General features: G+C 46.4%; 1 protein-coding gene across 1 annotated transcript in view; it reads right to left on the minus strand.

Annotated features, from left to right (window-relative positions):
* The window catches only part of LOC121878191 (serine/threonine-protein kinase DCLK1-like), a 245,687-nt gene extending 219,656 nt beyond the window's left edge, over positions 1-26,031 (minus strand). Inside the window, exons 1-2 of the mRNA XM_042384235.1 lie at positions 25,951-26,031; positions 25,621-25,717 (exon numbers count right to left, since the gene is read on the minus strand). Of these exons, the coding sequence (XP_042240169.1) occupies positions 25,621-25,717; positions 25,951-26,031 (178 nt within the window). The remainder of the gene's footprint in view (positions 1-25,620; positions 25,718-25,950) is intronic.
* Between the last annotated feature and the right edge of the window lie 531 nt (positions 26,032-26,562).

A 26,562-nucleotide genomic window follows, 5' to 3' on the forward strand; every position in this document is an offset into this window, starting at 1 on the left:
TAGGACTGGGGTCTTAGACTAGGGCCATTAGAGTGGAGCCATGAGGACTGTGGTCATAGGGACTGGGGTCATTAGGACTGGGGTCATTAGGACAGGGGTCATTAGAGTGGAGCAATGAGGACTGGGGTCATAGATTGGGGTCATGATGGGCCAGACTGGGGCCCAATAGGATTGGGTGTCATAGGAATGGAGCCAATGCGGACTGGGGTCATGGGACTGGTGTCATTGGGACTGGGTCATTAGGACTGGGGTCAAGTAGGACCAGGGTCATTAGGACAGAAACCATGGGACTGGAGCCAATGGACTGGGGTCATTAGGACTGGCATCATTAGGACTGGGGTTCCAGGACTGGGGCCATGGGACTGGAGCCATGAGGGACTGGGGTCGGTAGGACTGGGGCCATTTGGACTGGAGCCATGAGGACTGGAGCCATTGGGACTGGTCATTAGGACTGGGGTCATTAGGACTGGGGTCATGGGTCTGGAGTCATGAGGACTGGGGCCATGGGACTGGGGTCATTGGGACTGGGGTCATGGGACTGGAGCCATAGGGCTGGGGCCATTAGGGTGGAGCCATGAGGACTGGGGTCATTAGTACTGGGGTCATTGGGACTGGAGTCATTGGGACTGGGGCCATGGGGGCTCGGGTCATTAGGACTGGGGTCATGGGACTGGAGCCATGAGGACTGGGACCATTAGGACTGGGGTCATTTGGACTGGAGCCATGGTGCTGGGACCATTAGGACTGGGGTCTCATTTGGACTGGCCATGTGACTGGGGTCATTGGGACTGGGCCATGAGGACTGGGACCATTAGGAATGGGGTCATGGGATTGCATTCATTAGGACTAGGGTCACTAGGACTGGAACCATGAGGACTGGGGTCATTAGGACTGGGGTCATTAGGACTGGGGTCATTAGGCCTGGAGCCATGAGTACTGGGACCGTGGAATAGGGTCATTAGGATTGCATTCATTAGGACTAGGTCACTAGGACTGGAACCATGAGGACTGGGGTCATTGGGACTGGGGTCATTAGGACTGGGGTCATGGGACTGAGGCCATGGGACTGGTCACTAGGACTGGGCCGTGAGGACTGGGGTCATTAGGACTGGTGTCATTGAGGACTGGGGTCATTGGGATTGGGTTCATGGGACTGGGGTCATTGGGACTGGGATCATGGGACTGGACCCATGAGGGACTGGGGCCCTTGGGACTGGGGTCATTGGGACTGGAGCCATATGAGGACTGGGGTCAGTAGGATTGGGTTCATTAGGAGTGGGGTCATTAGGACTGGGATCATTAGGACTGGGGTCACTGGGACTGGAGCCATGAGGACTGGGGCCATGGGACTGGGGTCATTTGGATCAGGGGCCATTAGGACTGGGGTCATTAGGACTGGGGTCACTAGGACTGGAGCCATGAGGACTGGGGTCATTAGGATTGGGGTTATTAGGACTGGGGTCATTGGGACTGTGTGTCATTAGCATTGGACCAAGGGGACTAAGGGTCATTGGGACTGGGGTCTGGGACTGGAGCCATGAGAACTGGGGCCATGGGACTGGGAGTACATTGGGACTGGGATATTGGGACTGGGGTCATGGGACTGGGGTCATTAGGACTGGGGCCATTAGGACTAAGGGTCATGGGACTGGGGTCATTAGGACTGGAGCCATGAGAACTGGGGCCATTGGGACTGGGGTAGTGGGACTGGGATATTGGGACTGGGGTCATTAGGACTGGGATATTAGGACTGGGGTCATTAGGACTGGGGCCATTAGACTGGGTGTCATTAGGATTGGGCCATGAGGGACTGGGGTCATTAGGACTGGGGTCATTAGGACTGAGTCCATTAGGACTGGGGTCCATTAGGAATGGAGCCATGACGATTGGGGTCATTAAGACTGAAACCATGAGGACTGGAGCCAATAGGACTGGGGTCATTAGGACTGCATCATTAGGACTGGTCATTAGGACTGGGGCCATGAGGGACTGGGGTCATTAGGACTGGGGCCATTAGGACTGGAGCCATGAGGACTGGAGCCATTAGGACTGGTGTCATTAGGACTGGGGTCATTAGGACTGGGGTCATTAGGACTGGAGCCATGAGGTGGGAGCCATTAGGACTGGAGGCATGAAGACTGGAGCCAATAGGACTAGGGTCATTGGGACTGGGGTCATGGGACTAGGGCCATTGGGACTGGGGTCATTAGGACTGGGGCCATTGGGACTGGAGCCATGAGGACTGGGGTCATTAGGACTGGGGCCATTGGGACTGGAGCCAATGGGGACTAGAGCCATTAGGACTGGTGTCATTAGGACTGAGGTCATTGGACTGGGGTCATTGGGACTGGAGCCATGAGGACTGGGGTCATGAGGACTGGAGGCATGAGGCTGGAGCCACGTGGGACTAGGGCCATTAGGACTGGGGTCATTAGGACTGGGGCCATTAGGACTGGGGCCATGGGACTAGAACCATGATGACTGGAGCCATAGGACTGGAGCCATGAGTGTGGGGTCATTTGGACTGGGATCATTAGGACTGGGGCCATGGGACTGGGGCCATGGGACTGGGGTCATGGGACTGGAGTCATGAGTACTGGGGTCATGGGACTGGGGCCATTAGGACTGGGTTCATGGGACTGGGGCCAATTAGGACTGGGGCCATTGGGACTGGGGCCATTGGGACTGGGATATTAGGACTGGGGTCATTAGGACTGGGGCCATTAGGACTGGGGTCATTAGGACTGGGGCTGTGGACTGGGTTCATTAGGACTGGGGCCATGGGACTGGGGCCATTGGGACTGGGGCCATTGGGACTGGGATATTAGGACTGGGGTCATTAGGACTGGGTTCACATTGGGACTGGGGCCATTAGGACTGGGGCCATTAGGACTGGGTTCATTGGGACTGGGGCCATTAGGACTGGGGCCATTGGAACTGGGGCCATTGGGACTGGGATGGGGACTGGGTTCATTGGGACTGGAGCCATTGGGACTGGGGTCATTAGGACTGGGGCCATGGGACTGGGGTCATTAGGACTGGGGCCATTAGGACTGGGTTCATTAGGACTGGGGCCGTGGGACTGGGGCCATTGGAACTGGGGCCATGGGACTGGGATTGGGACTGGGTTCATTGGGACTGGAGCCATGGGACTGGGGTCTCGTGGGACTGGGGCCATTAGGACTGGGGCCATTGGGACTGGAGCCATTGGGACTGGGGTCATTGGGACTGGGCCATTGGGACTATGGGGCCATTAGGACTGGGGCTGTGGGACTGGGGTCATTAGGACTGGGGCCATTGGGACTGGGGTCATGGGACTGGGGCTGTGGGACTGGGTTCATTAGGACTGGGGCCATTAGGACTGGGGCCATTGGGACTGGGATATTAGGGACTGGGGTCCTCATTGGGACTGGGGCCATGGGACTGGGGTCATTAGGACTGGGGCCATTAGGACTGGGGCCATTAGGACTGGGGTCATAGGACTGGAGCCATTGGGACTGGGGCCATTAGGACTGGATATTGGGACTGGGGTCATTGGACTGGAGCCATGGGACTGGGGTCATGGGACTGGGGCCATGGGACTGGGGCCATTAGGACTGGAGCCATTAGGACTGGGGTCATTAGGACTGAGCCATTGGGACTGGGGCCATTAGGACTGGGGCTGTGGGACTGGGTTCATGGGACTGGGGCCATTAGGACTGGGGTCATTAGGACTGGGGCTGTGGGACTGGGTTCATTAGGACTGGGCCATTAGGACTGGGGCCATTGGGACTGGGGCCATTGGGACTGGGGCCATTGGGACTGGGGCCATTAGGACTGGGATATTAGGACTGGGGTCATGATGACTAGCCATGAGGATTGGGCAAGAAGACTGGGCCATTAGGACTGGGGTCATTGGAACTGGGGCTAATGGGACTGGGTTCATTAGGACTGGGGCCATGGGACTGGGGTCATTAGGACTGGGGCTATGGGGACTGGGTTCATTAGGACTGGGGCTGTGGGACTGGGGTCATTTGGATCCAGATGCCATTGGGACTGGGGCCATTGGGACTGGGGCCGTGGGACTGGGGCTATTAGGACTGGGATATTAGGACTGGGGTCATGATGACTAGCCATGAGTTGGAGCCATGAGGACTGGAGCCATTAGGACTGGGGTCATTGGGACTGGGGCCATTAGGACTGGGTTCATTGGGACTGGGGCCATTAGGACTGGGGTCATGGACTGGAGCCAGTGGGACTGGGGCCATGGGACTGGGGTCTCTGGGACTGGGGCCATTAGGACGGGGTCATTAGGACTGGGGTCATTAGGACTGGGGCTATTAGGACTGGGGCCATTAGGACTGGGGTCATTAGGACTGGGGCCATTAGGACTGGGGCCATGGGACTGGGGTCATTAGGACTGGGGCTATTAGGACTGGGTTCACCATTAGGACTGGGGCCATTAGGACTGGGGTCATTGGGGACTGGGCTATTAGGGGACTGGGGTCATTAGGACTGGGGCCATGGGACTGGGGTCATGGGACTGGGGCTGTGGGACTGGGTTCATGGGACTGGGGTCATTGGGACTGGAGCCATTAGGACTGGGGTCATTAGGACTGGGGCCATTAGGACTGGGGCCATATTGGGACTGGGGCCATTGGGACTGGGAGCCATTAGGACTGGGGTCATTAGGACTGGTCATGGGACTGGGGCCATTAGGACTGGGGTCCCATTGGGACTGGGGCCACTGGGACTGGGGTCATTAGGACTGGGGCCATTAGGACTGGGGTCACGTGGGACTGGCTGGGGCCATTGGGACTGGGGTCATTAGGACTGGGCTGTGGGACTGGGGTCATTGAGACTGGGGTCATTAGGACTGGGGCCATTAGGACTGGGGTCATTAGGACTGGGGCCATTAGGACTGGGACAAGTTGGACTGGAGCAGAAATTGGGACACAGACTAGGCTCATTAGGACTGGGGTCATGAGGACTGGGGCCATTAGGACCGAGCCCAGACTGGGGCCATTAGGACTGGGTCATTAGGACTGGGGTCATGAGGACTGGGGTCATTAGGACTGGGGTCATAGACTGGGGCCATTAGGACTGAGTCCTTGGGACTGGGGTCATGAGGACTGGAGCAATGAAGACTGGAGCCCTTGGGACTGGGGCCATTATGACAGGGCCATTAGGGACTGGGGCCATTATGATTGGGGTCATAGGGGACTGATCTGGACTGGAGCCATGGAAGACTGAGCCATTAGGACTGGGGTCATTAGGACTGGGGCCATAGGACTGGGGCCATTAGGACTGGAATAGGACGGTATTGGACTGGGGTCATGAGGATTGAGCCATGAAGACTGGAGCCATGAGTACTGGGGTCACTTGGACTGGGGTCATTAGGACCGGGGTCATTAAGACTGGGGCCATTAGGACTGGGGTCATTAGGACTAGGAGATAGGAATGAGGGTATTAGGATCTGTCCTAGATCATGCTAGAAGTGGGGTCATAGGATTCGGGTCATTAGGACTTGAGTCATGAGGACTTGAGTCATGAGGACTTGAGTCATGAGGACTGGAGCAATGAAGAATGGAGCCATTAGGACTGAGGTCATTAGGACTGGGGTCATTAGGACTGGGGTCATGAGGACTGGAGGCATGAAGACTGGAGCCATTAGGACTGAGGTCATTAGGACTGCGGCCATTAGGGAGGGGCTAGGACGATCATGGGGACTGAGTCACTAGGACTGGGGACTACTGGGACTGGGCTTATTAGGACTGGGATTGCTGGGACTGGCGTCAGTGGAAGGGACTGCTGGGCGTTATTAGGACTGGGATCATTGGGACTGTGGGTCAGGACTGGGATCAGACTGGGCTGGGACTGGGCTTATTAGGACTGGGATCATTGGGACTGGCATCACTGGGAAAGGGGATCATTGGGACTGGCGTCACTAGGAATGGGGATCATTGGGACTGGGATCATTTGAACTGGAATCATTGGGACTGGGATCATTGGGACTGGTGTAACATTGTCATGAGTTTCCCGCCACCTGAGAGTTCCTGTCAATTTCGAGCCAATAGTATGAAGGCCTTAGGCCTGTCTTCGACCAATGAGAAAGCCTATGAAGCGTGACGTCATGAAAGTTGTGGCATCCCTTGTGGGCTGACGCAGTTTAAAAAGTGGTGTCTGTGTTGGAATTTGGTGTAGGGAGGTGTGGGACGTCTATGGTGGCGACATGGCAGGTATTTGGTTGCATTCTATTTGGTAAATCCTTAAGTTCCCATTTGTTGTGAGATACGTGATCCCATTTTAACTAGCTAGGAACATAGGTTTATTATTTTGAAGTGTAATCTTAAACCCTAATATAAAGTATTCAATAAATCATCCCTTCCTTATTGAGAAAGAGTGATGGGTTATAAATGTCTTGGTATTATGCAATAATACGGTGAGTCCTAATAACTATCCTATATTTCCCCTCTGTGAAGTATTGTATCTTAGTCCCCCTAACCAGCTTCCCTGAGTCCCCCCTTGGTATAGGCCTTTCTAGCCTAACCACAAACCGTTAGTCCTGTGACTAGGATCATTTGGACTGGGGCCATTAGAACTGGGATCATTAGAAGTGGGGCCATTAGGAAGTAGGGCCATTATGCCTAGGAAATTAAGACAACTGGGGACTGTGTCCATTAGCCCTGAGAAATTAGGACTGGGGCCATTAGTTTTAAATTGGCATCTTATATGACATATTTGTGGGAATTTTCAAATTTGACGAGATTCAGCCTAAAGGGGCTGGGGGGAGGGGTGCCATAAAAATGCTCGACAGTGCTGGGGTGTCACCATCATGTTCAAAAAGTACTAGTGCTAGCTATCAGTAATGCAAAAAAAAAAAGCATTAGTACACACCTTTGAGTTTATCTATTGGACTACTGTACAATGGAGGTTTTTAAAACGATTGTTATAACGTCTTCTAAGGATGGTATGAAGCTGTACTTTATATTCATTATTGTCCGACATGGATTATATGAAGATTAGCTACCCAATTTATTTCATATGATGATTAAACACCCCAACGCTACTTGTGGGAGGCAAGGTTAAGTTAGGATAGGCTAGTGTAAGGGCGATTAATCTTAAGAGGAATATTCAGGTGTTCCTTAGAAACTTGTATACCCACTTCTTTACGTTTCCAGGTAGACCAATTCTTATTATAAAGTTTACTACTAAAACCACTATACCCGTAAAACATCTCATGGTGTGGTAGTGTTTGTTACACCCTCGCTCTGTTTACCCTCACTTGTCCTCCCCCACATCATGGTAATACAGTCGCTGTGAGAGACACGATCTTCTCGCTGTGGAGTCGTACTGCCTTGCTGTGTCAGTCCTTCTCTCATTATTATACTTTCACAGGAATTTTTTTTGGATTGTGGCTGCATCTAGTAAGAATACTTGTTAGTGTCCTTTTAAACACCGCTTCCCTGGTTTGTGGAGATTGTTTGTTTCTATACAAGGATTAAGTCTGATTGTCAGCATCCTTTCAGAATATTTCGCAAATGTAGTACTGTATATGACCTTCTCCCCAGCTAGTTATATATATCATATTTGTATCACTTATGTTACTTGTATATTATTTGTCAATCAAGTGACCCATTCCTCAATTACCCTGTATGTAACTGTATATTTTCAGCCTTCTGGCTGCCATGCTCTTTTAATAAACAGTTAATAAATTATTATTATTAACCAAACCTCACCTAACGTAAAGTAACCTAACCTCACCTAACGTAACATAATCAAACCTCACCTAACGTAACATAACCAAACCTCACCTAATGTAACATAACCAAACCTCACCTAACCTAATGTAACATAAAGTAACCTCACCCCACCTAACTTAACCAAACCTCACATAACGTAACCTAACTTTACCTAATGTAACATAACCTAACCTTACATAATATAATGTAACTAAACCTCACCTAACTGAACCTAACCCAACATAACATAACCTAATTCACCTAATGTAACATAACCTAACCTCACACAACGTAATGGAACCAAACCTCATCTAACATAACATAACATAACCTCACTTTAAGTAACCTAACCTCACATAACCTATCTTAAGCTAACCTAACCAAACCTCACTTAACTTAATATAACATAACCTCACACAACGTAACAACCTCACCTTACATAACATAACCTAAATTTACCCCACGTAACATAACATAACCTAATCTAATCTAACCTAACCTAACGTAACCTAACCAAAGAATTAGGGAAAAAATTACACATACAGTAAGAGTTTCTTCATAGGAGGATGTGCCATGCACAAGTCGAGGAAGTTGTTAATGTATCCAGTGTGAAGGTCACGAACGAGGTTCACCGATCAACAGGTCCTACACTTCCTCATTTATTTAACTACACTTATTCACCACTTTCCTAGATTTGATTACTTACTTAACTACACTTATTTACCACTTTAATTTCACCACTTTCCTACACTTGCTCACTTACTTAACTACACTTATTCACCACTTTAATGCCACCACTTCCCTACACTTGCTCACTTAACTACACTTACCACTTTCCTACATTTGTTCACTTACTTAACTACACTTACTCACCACTTTCTACACTTGCTCACTTACTTTACTACACTTATTATCACCACTTCCCTACATTTAGATCACTTAGGTCACTTCAACTCCCCCAAAATTGGTACCAGGAAAAGTCAACGTAAATGGTTAGCTAAAACTATAAATAATACATTTATTGAAGGTAAAATATGGCAGAAAAAGACTACACCCAGACTTTACTTTAACTATAGATATATCTATCGGGTTGGGTTGGGTCGGGTCGGGTCGGGTTTGGTTTGGTTGGATTTGTTCGGCCAATAGGTATCTGGCATCACTATTATTATTATTTCAGTATTCGGTTCAGTGTCAGGAAAAATATTTAACTGTTATTAAAATTAATTTATTGTGAATGCATATATTTAGCAGGTACAAGTAGTGCTGTCAGTTACAGTGTTGTTTACGCGATTTATCAACATTAGTGTTCAAAGCGATACAGATGCCATCAAGCGTTGTCATGAATACAGTCGTGTTGTCATGAATACAGTGGTCAGTTCAGGTGATATTGTCCTGTTATACAATTTACACAAGGGAGGAAAACACACGCCGCTCCGGGACAATGTCAATCTTATTAACCTGAATTTGTTTTAGCGTGCAATGACAATTGCTGCAGAGTTAATTAACTGTTATATTAGTCGTTAACATTAATGCAGAGAGAGAAGGATGTTCACTTGTGTTGGAGGGAATGAGATCTTTATTACTATTGTTATAACTTTATTATCATCAATATTAGACTTATGTACAGGGTGTCTCATACGTCGCACACCATGAGAAACATTATTTTTCAGTCAAAGTGAAAGTATCATAACAAATTTAAGGAAATGGTGGAGAAATTAAGGATCACTTGGAGAATCTTCCACTTTACTTCACCTACTGTACATATTAATCACCCCAACACTATCCTAACTTGACATGACCTGACCTATCCTGACTTGACCTATCCTAACCTGACCTGACCTATCCTAACTTGACATAACTTAACCTGACCTATCCTACCCTAACCTGACTTGATAAAACCTATCCTAACATGACCTGACCTATCCTAACCTGACCTAACTTATTCTAACCTGACTCAACTTAACCTATCCTATCCTAAGTACCTCACCTAACGTGACCTATCCTAATCGAACAGTACAATTAGTTTAATATCCATGTAAGGAGTGCCACAACCACTTGTAAAATAATTTAATCAGATGTCAGGAAACCAACAAGGATCACAAAACACCTTCATCACATCATAAAGTAATGACTAAAAATATGGTTAATTTGTCTTGTTAAAAGAGGAGAATAACTGTTAATGAAGAAGATATTAACAAACTTCAGCTAAAAGACATCAGGATATGTTAAGACACCAGTGATCATATCTATATCAAATTATATTTTTCGTTGTGTATTTTTGCAAATAATTATATTACTTGTGTATTAAGGCAATAATTAAGGTGTAATTATGTGTGTTTATATATACTGTCAGGTTGTGATTATTGCTGGCAGCTGGTGGTGATGTGGTGAGTGGAAGAAGAGCATGCACACCTCCCGCCATTGATATTGGCATGTAAGGAAGGGTGTGGCAGCCCAGTGAATACAGCATTCATCTGCCTCTGCGAGTCGCTGGTTCGATCATGGATCACTCATCTGTAAAATAATGTACTGTGTCTAACTTTTCAGTTCAGTTGGGGAGGTGAAGGCAGTCGAGTGCAGTGCCGGCCATGTTGCCTCCTTATTTACCCGAAGGTTCAGTTCTGGTGCCCCTATTATAGAATGGACATAAATTCACTAGAGTCGGTGCAGCGAAGAATGACAAAAATGATTCCGGGACTTAGAAACCTTCCATATCAGGATAGGTTAAAGAAACTTAACTTGCATTCTGGAATGACGAAGATTGTGGAGATATGATAGAAGTGTATGGGTGAAAGGAATCAATAAGGATATAGATAAAGTTCTTATAATATCCGAGCAGGATAGACCTGAGCAACGGATTCGTTGGATAAGTTTAGGTTTAGGAGGAGATAGGAAGAAACTGGTTCACAAATAGGGTGGTGGACAAGTGGAACAAGCTTAGCAACTTTGTAGTAAGTGCGGGAACTCTGGAAAGTTTCAAAAGGAGGCTAGATAGATTCATGGATGATAGAGAGTGGTAGTAACTCTCGACAGGAGTTGCCATGCACAGGCCAACCGGCCTATTGCAGACTCCTTATTTTCTTATGTTAACACGGTCCCTAATATAATGGGGTCGTCATGATGCTTATGGGGCCCACCATCACAGTCATGTTGTATATGATGATATAGGTTGAGTCTACATTCCCCTTCACTGAACACAACAAATATTTCAATGAAATATATTTCCTCCCATTAGTGTTGACACAGGAGTAAGTGAAGCACCTTAACACATAACTTCTCAAAGTCAGCAAGAGATCACGTGAAGAATAGGCATCCCAGTTTATTTCGCCTTAAGATTAAATACCCCTAAGCTAACCTAACCTAACGCCATAAAATAATATTATCTGATCTAACCCAACCTGACAAAGTGCAACTTAACTTAACCTAACCTAACCTAATGGATGCGGGCAAACAAAATGAAAAGTTAGAGAAACAGTACTAGGAATGATGACAAAACTAAATTAGGAGGAGTTAAAACCTAATTATGACAAAGAGAGGACTCAGATCACGACTAACTTTCATATATCTTACGCAAACAGTAGAACTGTGAGAAACAAAATGGATAAAATCAGGGAGGTATAAACAGAAAAATTTGATATACAGTACATTAATAGCATTTACCTAAAACATGGATAAATTTAGACTCATGCGAGTTACCTGTCGAATACCAAATTAAAGGATACAAATTATTCTATACCTATAGGCAAATTAGGAAAGGAGGTGGGTAGTAAACTATTTCAGAGATATTCTCAAGTGTGAAATCAATACGAAAATAAAAACTGAACTGAATACAGAAACAATTTGAATAGAATTAGCCAACGGTAGGAAAAAAAATAATCATACAGTAGTAATATATAGACCTCCTAATCTCGATAGAGTTAATGAACGACTTATTTGGGATGAAATGCCCAGGGCATCCAGACATAACAAAGTCTGTATAGTAGGCTACTTTAACTTCAGTCAAGTAGATTGGACCAACCCACGGGTAACTCAGACTCAGAGGATTTTCTTGAAACAGTTCAGGAATGTTTCCTAAGTCAAAGTATAGCAGAACCCACCCGGGGTAATAATATACAGTACCTGATTTAGTTCTGTCAAACAGAGAAAACCTCATTAGTAATGTCTTGGTAGGGAACAAACTAACTAATAGTGATCACAAAGAAGTGAGATTCAAAGTGGAAATTAATGTCAGTTGCAAGGAAACTTCCATTAAAGTCCCAGATTTCAGAAGGGCAAACTTTGATACGTTGAAAAGGCAGCGGAGGAGAGTATAATATTTAGGAGTGAATTAGATGACCTCACACAATGTACCCACACAGCGACCTTACTGTACTTGATGACCTGACGATGATAACCTCACAAAATATGACAGTTGAGGAGATGACCTGTTCATGAGATCTGAGGTTGGCGAGTTCTACAACACAGAAAATGCAGATCAAATAATAATAACTCCAAATGGATAAATAATTATTTAAAGAATATTATTGGACAAAGAAAGGCTATAGGTAGGAGAATAAATCATGGTGAAGTTTACCTCAGAGATTATTATAAGCTATTGGCCAGTAGGGTTAAGACCGAAATAAGAAAAGCAAAGAGAAATAATGAACTGAAGGTAACAAGGAAGGCGAAATCAAACCCCAAGGGATTCTCCCAAATGTGTCAAACTAAAACACGAGAAAATATTGGACCAATACAATTGGATACCGGATAAAAACGGAGAAATAAGCAATAATCTTAAGAGATATTTTCAACAGTTTTCATCACTGAAAATTTAAACATGATACCCGAGGCACAGACTATATACAGAGATTAAGCGAGATAGTAGTGACCAGTTATGATGTTAGTAAGCAAATAGACAAGCTAAAGCTAAATAAGTCACCAGGTCCCGATGAGATATTTGCCACAGTATTAAAGGAATGTAAGGAAGAGCATATTATGCCCCTAGCTAATTTGTATAACATGTCATTATTAATGGGTGTAGTACCAGAATCCTGGAGGTTAGCGAATGTGATACCGATTTTCATGAAGGAACAGTGGCGTTCGTCGGTAGGCACCCAATATATATGTATTATATAATATAATATTTATACTTGTACAAGATATTTAAAACTATTATCACTAATCCTTAAACTTAATGTCAATGGCCATCCTCTAATTCCGAGAAACAACAAAAATCCCTGTATGTGGAACTGTCTTACTGACAGTTCCAATAACGGCATTTGCTTTGTTCATGCATGCGATGTCCTGGAGGCAAGCGGGGCAGCACTGTGGTTCACACAGTGCCGATCTGGTTATCAGTGTGGAGGTAGTGTTTATCATTCTGTGTGTGGTGCTTACGCCGTTCGTTATATCAGAGAGATCAGATGATGTGATATCCATTGATATCACATCATCTACAATTTATCACATTCAAATACTTTGATATAGCAGAGACAGCATGTAAGCACCACAGGAACAGATGATGCGTACGATTCATACTCATAGAGACTACAATTTGTATTCATTGTTTTACAGAAACTTTATTGTAGAAGATGATTCAGTAAATCCAGGTGTATTTAGGGATTAATAAATTTTGCATCTAAATTAGACCCAGATTTAAAGAACCATTTAGAACAAATACAATCCACAGGTGTTTCTAAGACTGTTCAGAATGAGATACTTGGACTGCCTTGCAGATATACCATGATGAGATAAAGAAAGAGATTAAAGAAGCTTCATTTGTAGCTGTCATGGCTGATGACACAACAGATGTTTCAGAACACACTCAAATGGTAATTGTTCTACGGTATGTGCTGAATGAAGAAATATTTTGAGAGTTTTGGGGGATCTTTATTCCAGAAACAAACTGCAGATGGCATATCAAAATGTATTCTAGAGCAGTTAGATATAATCCTTCAAGAAAATAGACAAAACTGATAGCTCAGACATTTGATGGTGCAAATGTCATGAAAGGCAAAAAGGGGGCGTTCAGGCAAAATAAAGCAGTTTATAATAATGCACATTTCATTCACTGTTATGCGCACCAACTGAATCTGATAATGAGAAATGCAGCAAGTATTACGCGGAACTCAAAAATATTTTTCTCTAACGTTTTGGCTATACAGGTTGTACCTCTCTAGTCCGGCATTCTGTGGTCTGGACCCTCCCATGGTCCGGAACGATTTTAGTTTGTCCAATAGGTAGATAAGCAGGTTTTTTTTTTTTTTTACTTATGTGAATTATTAATACAGGAGTATTAAATTTTTCCCCTCAGGCCCCAATGTGGGTCAGTGACCTATGCCCGGGTGGGCTAATCCCCTTAAAACAAAAACACAAAAACAAAGCCGCGGGAAATTAAGGTTTGTTTACATCCGGCAGTTCAGCTGCTCTTCTCTCTCTGCTTGTCTATTAAGAGTACAACATTTAACCCTTCAATATATATGAGCAGTAAATAAGTGTTGCTTTCATATTCTTATGTAGAGTAATGACGATATGTTTTCACATGCACACTTCCATACGCGCAGTCTCACTTTTTACCATTAATGGTTAGCTACTTATATTGTTCCATTTATTAACATTAAATAACATTACAGGTACTTCAAACAACCATATTAATTTTTACATTAATTTTACTACAGCTAAAATCAGGGTCTTATTTTCTTTTAGTTTTATATGTAGAACCAATCAGTCGCTGGTTTCATAAGCTTTAACATAAACAATGCCGGCAGCCGTCTCTGTCTCCTCTAATATTCCACGTATTATTAATAAATTGTATTGTTAATTTGCACACGCACACATTAATTCAATAAAAACAAATTCAGAAACATTAGTTAAAATATATATGAAGTAAATAAGTGTTGCTTTCATATTTATGTAAAGTAATGACGATATGTTTTCACGTGCACACTTACATCGACTTCTCTTTTTCTTCACCATTGTCGTTAGCTACTTATTGTTCCATTTATTAACATTAAATAACATTACTTAAAACAAACATATTAATTTTACTACAGCTACAACCAAGGTCTTATTTTCTTCAGTTTTATATGTAGAACCAGTCAGTCACTGGCTTTGTAATCAATCGAAAACAATGCTGTGTCATTTCCTCGTGTGTTTTAATATTCTACGTATTATTAATGAATTGTATTGCTCTTATTTGCACATAAACATTAATTCAAAAAAGACATTCAGTAATAAACAATAATGAATCTTTTGTGCATAAGAGAAATGACGCTGTTTACAAGATTATGCACGTCGTCTGCACGTTGGCGGCCGTTCAAACCCGTTGAAATTCAAGTTTCCGCCGTCAAATTTTTTTATTTTTTTTTTTTGCGTGTTCCAATAAAATACGTTAAGAATTAAAAACTCGCGAAATTTGAGAAGCTATACGACATTTAACCCTTCAATATGTCTTCAAAGAGACCATGATGCAGAGAAAGTGGTGCTAGTGCTTCCAGCCATAAGCACAAGTCACTATCTATCCAGGAAAAGGGTGAATTTCCATGGTCCGGCAATTTCCATGGTCCAGCAATTTCCATGGTCCGGCACCGGTCAGGTCCCGAGGTTGCCGGACTAGAGAGGTAAAACCTGTACCAACATTTTTCTCAAGATCACCACAACGTGTATCCATTCTCAATAAGCATATGAACGTCAGCATTCCGCGCCCATCCTCTACAAGGTGGAACTTTAACATACAGATCGTGAAAATTTGCAACCTTTAAAAAGCTGCCTTGCTGAAATCCAGTTGACGGTAAATGCAGATAGAACCATCTCAGAAGCAACAGGAATTTTGCACTACCCGAATAATGAAAAATTCATGTTCTGGTTGGAGCTTTTTCATCAGATTATGCCTCATGCTTAAGTAATTTACAACCAAATGCAGTCTCGAGATATTGATGCGTTTAAAGTACATGAATATAACAAATTTCAAAACTGCTATTTTAGAAATAAGAAACTCGAAGTACTGTGAGAATCCTTCAAAGACGCTCATGGCTGAAGCAAAGAAAGTATGTGACTGCATATTATGTGTTGATACAGTGAGAGATATTCTTTCACTAAACAATTATTAGCTGCTAAATTATTCAACAAGAAAAGCTTCACTAGTTTTAAGAATAAACTGCCTACAGAAGAGATAGGATTGACCACTGAAGCATATCCCATGATTGACAAAGAAAATTTTGAAACTGAACTTAGAGTATTCTACAGGAGGTCCGATATGCATGAATATTACAGGTTAATTAACCTGCTGAAATTTATCTTGGAAAATACCCCGGTAATTTAGATGGTGTTCTTAGTAAGATTACGAAACTGATAAAAATCCTCTTGACAATTCCTGTGACTACATCAGAGCCTGAATGCTGCTTTTCAACATTAAAAAGAATAAAAACTTTTCTGAAGAGCGCTATGAATCAGGAAAGGCTAAATGCACTTCCAATGATTTCAAAGGAGAAAATTTTCTTTAACAGTCATCCAAACATCAACGAGAAAGTTGTTGACCTTTTCGCTCAAAAGAAAACAAGGAGAATGGATTTTATTTTTAAATAAATTTGGATCAAGCTAGACTGGAGTATTTTATCTGTAAGTGTTAAATGTTTTTTTAAGTATTTTTACCATACTTTTATTATTTTATTATTTTATCATTATATATATATATATATATATATATATATATATATATATATATATATATATATATATATATATATATATATATATATATATACCATATATTATATACCTACTGTATTTCTGTGTGTGTGTGTGTCTTACACAATATAAAAACAATTCTTAAAAATGTTTTGAAGCGGCACCCTAGAATTAGAGTCACGGGCCTCCACTGTGAAGGAAGATAGATGATTATCCTCTAACAACCGTCAATCAGTTTAACATCAATCGTAGGCAACTTGGGAGCAATAATTTCAAATTATTTGAAATCACCTGGAGAAGCACAAGTTGATCAATGGTTCCCAACATGGATTCACAAGTGGGCTCTCATGTCTGATCAATCTATTAACATTCTTTTCAACTGTTTTTGAATCAGTGGATGGCGGACACGATTATGATGTGGTATACCTCGACTTTAGCAAAGCCTTCGACAGAGTCCCCCCAGAAGGCTAATATGAGAAGTGGAAGCTCATGGAATTGGAGGAGACATTCTAAAATGGATTAGGGTATGGTTAGGAGTACCCCAGTGCTCAGTACTTGGGACATTGCTATTTATTATCTACATAAACGACATAGATATAGATGTAAACAGCAACATAAGTAAATTTGCTGATGACACAAAATGGGCGTGTAATTAAATCTGATGAGAACTCCGCAAAACTACAGGAAGATCTAAAAAAAATTTTGACTGGTCTGAAAAATGGTAGATGAAATTTAATGTGGACAAATGTTAAGTACTTAGTCTTGGAGATGTGAAAAGTAAAACTAGATATCAGATGAACAACGTTGTTATTGAAAAATCCGAGTGTGAGAAAGATTTAGGAGTAATGAAAAGTAGGAATCTTAAACCAAGTCAACAATGTATTTGCTTGAAACAAGGCTAACAAGGTACTTGGGTTCATACAAAGGAGTGTTAGCTACAAGACTTGCGAGGTCATCCTAAATCTATATCTTGCATTTGTGAGACCTCGCTTAGATTACACAGTTCAGTACCGGTCACCGTTCTACAGAATGGGTATAGAACCCCTAGAAAGAATTCAAAGGTGAATGACAAGACTAATCCCAGGCATTTGGAACCCTGAGTACAGAGACAGGTTATAGTAATCTGGTGTATCTAATGTTCAGGTGATTTTAAAATCTAACATGTTAACTTTCTTTGTGTAGTGTTAAGTTATCAGAGTTCAGTAAAAGTTAAACCAAAAGAAGTGAAAGTCGGTAATTAAGGGTGTTACCGCAAGCGGTACATAATTATGATGACATATAAACAAACGTTATGTTAGGCTGTAACTCATGTCATGTTTATTGGGCGCGGCCTGCTCGTATACAGAATATAGTGTTGAGATGGAGGCACATGAGAGACCTAGAGTAGGTTGAGGTGTTGGTGGTGGGAGGTGAGCTTGTTTGCGTATAATACGCCTGACACAGCGAGTTTGAAGTGGCCAACTTGATCATATGGTGCCCAGCCGGGCACCGCCAGCCTCACTTTAGCTATCCCCATCACACCACCAACACCTAACCTGTTTCTCCTGAAGACTTTCAACACGTAAGTTTAACTTGTATTTATTGTGTACACAGGTAGACTGTGTCCATTGCATCGTTTATCATTGTGACGACATAAAATATGGCAACTCAAGTACTCTTTGTAAGTGTTAAGATTAAACTAATTACATAGCTATGATTGTTATGTAAATATATATATTGGATTAGACATTTATGTGATTGCCTATGTATGACTTATGTGAAATACTAAAATGAATTGTATTCAACAGGTTTGACCAAATTATAATGTTTGAGTCCAACGTCACAAGTTTCAATAATCTTTAACCGCCTGACTGGCGGTTACAAAGGGTGTGTATACAAGACACCGGAGTAAGCCTGTGGTACACCCCTCACTTTCATGAGACACTGGCCCTCACTTTCACGACATTCTGGCCCTCATTTTCACAACCTAAGGCAAGTGCTGTGCACATTTACTGCTGGGTGAAAGTGGGTGCTCAGGGCTTGAACCATAGATCCCGAGGAGAGGAAGCGAGCATTGTATTCATTAGGACGCCGCACCTACACCTACCCCCATACAGCAACGATCAGCATTATCACTCTTATACATCACTACCATCATCATCATCATCAATATTTTCATGTCATGTACATTATTGTTTATTTTGTTGCTAACTGTAAACACACACACACACACAGCAGTGAGTGTTTTCCTGCACCAGCATGAAATATGGTATACTAATACAGAGGAAGGAGAGGGGGGGAGTGTGGGGGAGGACGGGAACTGAATCTCTGGCACTAATGTTTGCGTCCATAACACTTTAAAATATCGTCTTTACACAAGTCTAAATACAACATTGTGTTCCCAGAATAACTATTCAATCATTAAGTCTCTTTTGTGTTCGTGGAGGTAGTTATTATAGTATTATCTGCCTTAATAGTCACTGAGGAACTTATGTGCTTAACAGTTCTGAAGGAAATTCCTGAGCCACGTCGTGAAGGAGCGGGGGTGTAAGGAAAGATGGATGCGAGGGAGGAAAGAGGGGTGTGAGGGAGGAAAGAGGGGTGGAGGGAGAAAGAGGTATGTGAGGGAGGAAAGAGGGGTGAGGGAGGGGTGGAGGGAGGAGAGAGAGGTGGAGGGAGGAAAGAGGTAGGGGAGGAAAGAGGGTGTGAGGGAGGAAAAGAGGGTGGAGGAGGAAAGAGGTATGGAGGGAGGAAAGAGGGTGTGAGGGAGGAAAGAGGTGGAGGGAGGAAAGAGGGATGGAGGGAGAAAACAGGTATGTGAGGGAGGAGAGAGGTGTGGAGGGAGGAGAAAGGTGTGAGGGAGGAGAGAGAGGTGTGAGGGAGGAAAGAGGGATGTGAGGGAGGAAAGAGGGGTGTGAGGGAGGAAAGAGGTATGTGAGGGAGGAAAGAGGGTGTGAGGGAGGAAAGAGGGGTGTGAGGGAGGAAAGAGGGGTGAGGAGGAGAGAGGTGTGTGAGGGAGGAAACAGAGGTGAGGGAGGAAACAGGTATGTGAGGAGGAGAGAGGTGTGTGAGGGAGGGAGAGGGGTGTGAGGGAGGAGAGAGGTGAGGGAGGAGAGAGTGGGAAAGAGGTATGTGAGGGAGGAAAGAGGTGTGAGGGAGGAAAGAGGAGTGTGAGGGAGGAAAGAGGAGTGAGGGAGGAAAGAGGGGGTGAGGAGGAAAGAGAGGATGTGAGGGAGGAGAGAGAGGTGGAGGAGGAGAGAGGTGAGGGAGGAAAGAGGGGTGAGGGAGGAGAGAGGTGTGTGAGGGAGGAGAGAGAGGTGTGAGGGAGGAAAGAGGGGTGGAGGAGGAAAGAGGGTGAGGAGGAAAGAGGTATGGGAGGGAGGAGAGAGGTGTGTGAGGAGGAGAGAGAGGTGAGGGAGGAAAGAGGGGTGTGAGGGGAGGAGAGGTGTGTGAGGGAGGAGAGAGAGGTGGGAGGAAAGAGGGTGTGAGGGAGGAAAGAGGTGTGAGGGAGGAGAGAGAGGTGAGGGAGGAAAGAGGAGTGTGAGGGAGGAAAGAGGGTGGGAGGGAGGAGAGGAGTGTGAGGGAGGAAAGAGGGGTGGAGGTAGGAGAGAGAGGTGGGGAGAAGAGGTGTGAGGGAGGAGAGAGGGTGTGAGGAGGAAAGAGGGGTGTGAGGGAGGAGAGTGTGTGAGGGAGGAGAGAGGTGTGAGAGGAGAGGTGAGGAAGGATGTGTGTGAGGGGAGAGAGAGGTGTGAGGAGGAAAGAGGTGGAGGGAGGAAAGAGGGGTGGAGGTAGGAGAGAGGTGTGTGGGGAGGAAAGAGGTGTGTGAGGGAGGAGAGAGAGGTGTGAGGGAGGAAAGAGGAGTGTGAGGGAGGAAAGAGGGTGAGGTAGGAGAGAGGTGTGAGGGAGGAAAGAAGTGTGTGTGAGGGGAGGAGAGGGTGAGGAGGAAAGAGGAGTGTGAGGGGAGGAAAGAGGGGTGTGAGGTAGGAGAGAGGTGGAGGGAGGAAAGAGGTGTGAGGGAGGAAAGAGGGGTGTGAGGTAGAGAGAGGTGTGAGGGAGAAAGAGGTGTGTGGAGGGAGGAGAGAGAGGTGAGGGAGGAAAGAGGGGTGAGGGGAGGAGAGAGGTGAGGAGGAGAGAGGTGTGAGGGAGGAAAGAGGGGTGTGAGGGAGGAAAGAGGTGTGAGGGAGGAGAGAGGGAGTGTGAGGGAGGAGAGAGAGGGTGTGAGGGAGGAAAGAGGGGTGTGAGGGAGGAGAGAGGGGTGTGGAGGGAGGAAAGAGGGGTGAGGGGAGGAGAGGTGTGGAGGGTGGAGAGAGTGTGAGGGAGGAAAGAGGGGTGAGGGAGGAAAGAGAGTGGAGGGAGGAAAGAGGGTGTGAGGGAGGAGAGAGGTGTGAGGGAGGAGAGAGAGGTGGGAGGAGGAAAGAGGGGTGGAGGGAGGAGAGGGCGTGAGGGAGGGAGAGAGGTGTGTGAGGGAGGAGAGAGGGGGTGTGAGGGAGGAAAGAGGGTGGAGGGAGGAAAGAGGGGTGAGGGAGGAAAGAGGGTGTGAGGAGGAAAGAGGGTGTTGGGAAGGAGGGGTGAGGGAGAGGGGTGTGAGGAGGTGGGGTGAGGGAGGGTGAGGGAGGTGGGGTGAGGGAGAGGGGTGTGAGGAGGAAAAAGGTGGAGGGAGGAGAGAGGTGTGTGAGGGAGGAGGAGAGGGTGTGTGTGAGGGAGGAGAGGTGTGTGAGGAGGAGAGGTGTGTGAGGGAGGAGAGAGAGGTGTGAGGGAGGAAAGAGGTATGAGGGAGGAAAGAGGGGTGTTGGGAAGGAGGGGTGTGAGGGAGGAGGTGTGAGGGAGGTGGGGTGAGGGGAGGATGAGGGGTGGGGAGGAGGGGTGGGGAGGAGGTGTGGGGGAGGAGGGGTGGAGGGAGAGGGTGAGAGTGACGGAAGGTGTTAGGAGCGGTGGGTGGAGGAGGAGTGGGGGAGGAGGTGGACGGAGGGTAGCATGAAGGAGGGTGGGGGAGGAGGGGTGGGAGAGGAGGGGTGTGGGGAGAGGGGTGACGGGAGGGTTTAAGGAAGGAGGTGTGGGGAGGGAGGGGTGTGGAGGGAGGAGGGTGTTGGGAAGGAGGGGTGGAGGGGAGAAGAGGTGTGACGGGGAGGAAGGGGTGATGGGAGGAAGGTGTGGGGGGAGGAGGGTGTGGGAGGGAGGAGAGGTGAGGGGAGGAGGGGTGATGGGGGGGAGAGGTGTGGATGGGAAGGGGTGTTGAAGGAGGGTGTGGGTAGGAGGAGGGGTGGAGGGAGGAGGAGTGGGGGGAGGAGGGGTGTGGGGGAGGAGGGGTGGATGGAGGAGGGTGATGGAGGAGGTGTGACGGGAGGGGTGGAGGAGGAGGGGTGTGGGGGCAGAGGTGTGGGGGAGGAGGGGTGACGGGGAGGGGTGTGGGGAGGAGGGGTGTGGGGAGGAGGGGTGACGGGGAGGGTGTTAGGAAAGAGGTGGGAGGATGGGGGAGGAGGGGTGTAGGGGAGGAGGGAGGAGGGGTGGGGGAGGAGGGGTGTGTGGGAGGAGGGGTGTGTGGAGGAGGGGTGTGGGGAGGAGGTGGGGGAGGAGGGGGTGGGGAGGAGGGGTGTGTGGGAGGAGGGGTGTGGGGAGGGGGGTGTGGGGAGGAGGGGTAGACGGGGAGAGGTGGACGGGGAGGGGGTGAAGGAGGAAGGGTGTGGGGAGGAGGGGTGTGGGGAGGAGGGGGGAAGAGGGTGGGGAAGAGGGGTGTGGGGGGAAGAGGGGTGTGGGGGAGGAGGGGTGTGGGGGGAGGAGGGGTGTGGGGGAGGAGGGGTGTGGGGGGAAGAAGGGTGTGGGGGGAGGAGGGGTGTGGGGAGGGAGGAGGGGTGTGGGGGAGGGGGATGGGAGGGGTGTTAGGGAAGGAGGGTGTTAGGAAAGGGAGGGATGTGGGAGGGGAGGAGGGGTGGGGAGGGAGGAGGGGTGTGGGAGGGGAGGAGGGGTGGGAGGGGAGGAGGTGGGGGAGGAGGGGTGGGGGAGGGAGGGGTGTGGGGAGGAGGGGGGTGAGGAGAGGGGGATGAGGAGAGGTGTGACGGGGAGGTGTTAGGGGAGGAGGGGTGTGGGAGGAGGGGTGGGAGGAGGGGTGGGGAGGAGGGGTGGGAGGAGGGGTGGAGGGAGAGGGGTGTGGAGGGAGGAGGGGTGTGGGGGGAGGAGGGTGTGGAGGAGGAGGGTGTGAGGGGAGGAGACGGGAGGGGTATGTGGGAGGAGGGGTATGGGGGAGGAGGGGTGTGGGAGAGGGGTGTGGGGAGGAGGGGGTGGGGAGGAGGGGTGTGGGAGGAGGGGTGTGTGGGGAGGAGGGGTGTGGGAGAGGGATGAGGGAGAGGTGAGGGGAGTGAGGGAGTTGGTGAGGGAAGGGGTGAAAGGAAGGAGGGGAGGAGATAGAAGGGGGAGGGGGAGGGACCGAAAGTCACTTTACCTCCGGTTTTATACATAATGTGTTTGTTACCGCAAACAGTAATGATTAGGATAACCCTGTAACTCTAGAAGGATAACCCATAAACAAACATCATGTTAAGTTGTAAGTCAAGACATCTTTAGTGGGCGTGCCTGCCCGTTTGTAGAGTATTTAGTAGTGAAGTACTGATGGTGTTGTGTAGCAGTAGGGAATGACTTATTTGTATATAAAATGTCTGACACTGCAACATGTGTAAGCCAAGGTAGGGCATGATACGAGCAGCTCCAACACTCCAGCTCTTACCATCATGGGGTGAACACTTAACCTATTCAATTGAGACCTTCAACACGTAAGTTCAACCTGTACTTAAGTTTACTTTGGTAAACTGTGCCCATTGTAATATTTATCGTTGTGACATCAAGGATATAAAGCAATTAGACATTTATGTATGATTACCTACGTATGATTTATTACTGAAATACTAAGAATGAATTGTATTCAACAGGTTTGACCGAATTGTAACGTTCGAGTGCAACGCGACTGACCAGTGTTGGTCATTAAAAATTGACATGATCTGGATTATTAGATCAGTAGTCACACAAAAATTTGTGCGTGACAGACAGACAGACAGACAGACAGACTGAGCGGCAGACAGACATTACTACTACTACTTACTATTTTGCTGTCACTCGGAATCGAGTATGACGATCATCCAGCTATGATACAATGAGTAATTAAGGATGTCACCTAGGTTGGTGAGTTGAGGTCACTAAAGAGGCCAATACGGGACCAACAGAGTTGATCACAGATGTTGCACATGTGAGAGACTACATCTAGTGCAGGAAGGACGACGGCAGAGTCTTTCCGGTGTTGGCGCTTGTCTGCCTCGTTATGCAGTCGGGCTTACTCGAAAGTATTGACACCTTGTGTGGTGCTCCTCCAAGCATTACGATGTGGAGTAATTGCGCGCGCGCGCATGCGCACACACACACACACACACACACACACACACACACACTACATCCTTGACCACCGAAGGGTCAAGACGTACCTGGCACTCCTCTCGGAGCAGCCAGGTCAACTGTTAAGTTGGCCCATACCAACCCCCTCCCTTGAACCCTCCTCCCCACCGGAATATCAACAAGTTCTCGCCAGAAGTTACAATCTCATTTAGGAAAGGAACGGAGCCAGTGGTGAACAGTGGCGAACAGTGCTTAAGTCAGTGAGAACAACTCAACAGTAACAGTCGTACCCAAGATAACCTTCACACAGTGAGGTCCCAGGTACCCAGTGATGACGGCCCGACCCAACAACAACCAGCGATGTGTTAATCCGTCTACGATAGGAAGGCCTAAGACCAAACCTCACTCATATAACACCATCTGTGAGGGAATTACTACACCACATGTCCCTCATAACACCATATGTGAGGGAATTACTACACCACGTCAAGTCCGTCAACACACCATTTGTGAGGGAATTACTACACCACATGATGCCCCTCATAATAACACCATCTGTGAGGGAGTTACTACACCACGTGAGGCCCCTCATAACACCATCTGTGAGGTAATTACTACACCACGTGAGGTCCCTCATAACACCATCTGTGAGGGAATTACTACACCACGTCAGGCCCCTCATAACACCATCTGTGAGGGAATTACTACACCACGTGATGCCCCTCATAACACCATCTGTGAGGGAGTTACTACACCACGTGAGGCCCCTCATAACACCATCTGTGAGGTAATTACTACACCACGTGAGGTCCCTCATAACACCATCTGTGAGGGAATTACTACACCACGTGAGGCCCCTCATAACACCATCTGCGAGGGAATTACTACACCACGCCAGGTCCCTCATAACACCATCTGAGGGAACTACTACACCACGTGAGTTCCTCCTAACACCATCTGGGAGGGAGTTACTACACTACGAGTTTGCTGTTTAACACCTACAATAATCTGTATGTTCACTGTATGTTCCTTTACTTTTCTCTAATGAAGGCTCTTGTTAAACCACCAATGTATGTAATAAGTCATTTATGTCCAATGTATATTTTCAGCCTTCGGGCTGCAGATTTTTTTTCAATAAACCGTTAATTATTATTACATATATACACACACACACACACACACACACACACACACACACACACACACACACACACACACACACATACGAGCGCGTACTGATCATCGCTATAAGAACAGCAAAGTCCCAACGGTTGCAAAAATTATTAATTATCAACAACTCGTCATCAACCAGTTTGTTCACTCCCAGCCAACCTTTTTGCACTGTCACTATGCTGAAATGCCCAGTAGTATAACCTTCTCCCCACCTAGTTATTATATATCATATTTGTATAACTTATGTTACTTGTATATTATTTGTCAGTCAATTGATCCATTCTCCAATTATGTAACTGTATGTTTTCAGCCTTCCGGCTGTCATGTTCTTTCAATAAACCTTTAATTATTATTATTATTATTATTATTATTATTATTATTATTATTATTATTATTACACACACACACACTGAACTTTATTTAAAACCGCTTAATGTTTTTGTCGAGGGATTCAGTCCATCTGGGGGAGATAAACTGTAACTAACTGTGTATATGAAGTAGTGTAGTGTACATACACCTGCCTCTGATGTGACTGTCACCTATATAGCGTAGTGGACCTTGTACACACCTGTCCTATATCTAAGCAGGGCAGTGTGGCAGTTAAAAGAAAGAAGTTTACTTTGATGTTCTAAGTAACCTGGGTGTGTAAAGACAAGTGTACAGACGTGTGCAGGGACAATGTTAGAAGGTGAGCGGGACAACACACCTTCAGAGTCAAGATCGAAGTCGTCGTGAGAGAGTCGCTCAGGACCGTAGGCGATGAAGATGTCGTCGTCGAAGAAGAAATCCCGCAGACTGACAACCTGTAGGCGAACAAATAATGTATATTAGTATAAAACACCCAACATAGGCTACTCTAGTGAGCAGTTAACCAACACACACACACACCTACTACTACTACTTTTTTTTTTAAAGTGGCCTCCAGCCTCCCCCAATATCCACACCTTAAAATTAAATATCCTAATACAGAAGTAGCTACCCTAGCCCTGTTGAGTTAGTTGAGCCGCAAATCTATGCGGCATTCAGTGACTGTTGCCTCAGTCAAAATCTTCGACTGTTGTCGGCTTTGGGGCCGATGCTCTCGTTCCCCTAGTTGAGCCACAAATCTATGCGGCATTCAGTGACTGTTGCCTCAGTCAAAATCTTCGACTGTTGTCGGCTTTGAGGCCGATGCTCTCGTTCCCCTGATGCAAAGCAATGCAGACCTAAGCAGAGAGAAGGACAGTCAATATCTCAACCAGGCTGTAAAGTAACTTCTGGGCTGCTGCTCCGTAGAAACATCTTGCATTTTGTCCCATCCCACCAGAGGTTGTGAACACCAGAGGAGTGAAGCTGCCCTGATCAACATTCTGAAATCTCTCCCCATATGCCCTGATCTTGCCATTTTCGTTCCTCCTGTGTGCAGCATCCAGAGCTAGGTTACGGTGACATGTGGCCATGGGATCGAAAATCCTTATGTCAAAGAAGTCTCACTGTCCCCGTGTCCAGAATCCTCGAGCACTGACATCCACATGGGCTTCGTTGGATGTGTTTGAAGTGCTGTGACGAGGTTCTAACCGTCCAATGGAAGGAGGGTCGGTTCCACTGTGACGTTGTGGCAGATTTCCTTTAGTAAATTTGCTGTGAGATCCTTTACTTCGTCATGCCT

The sequence above is a fragment of the Homarus americanus genome, unplaced genomic scaffold, assembly GCF_018991925.1.
Source record: "Homarus americanus isolate GMGI-L3 unplaced genomic scaffold, GMGI_Hamer_2.0 scaffold45562, whole genome shotgun sequence".
Taxonomy (NCBI): domain Eukaryota; kingdom Metazoa; phylum Arthropoda; class Malacostraca; order Decapoda; family Nephropidae; genus Homarus; species Homarus americanus.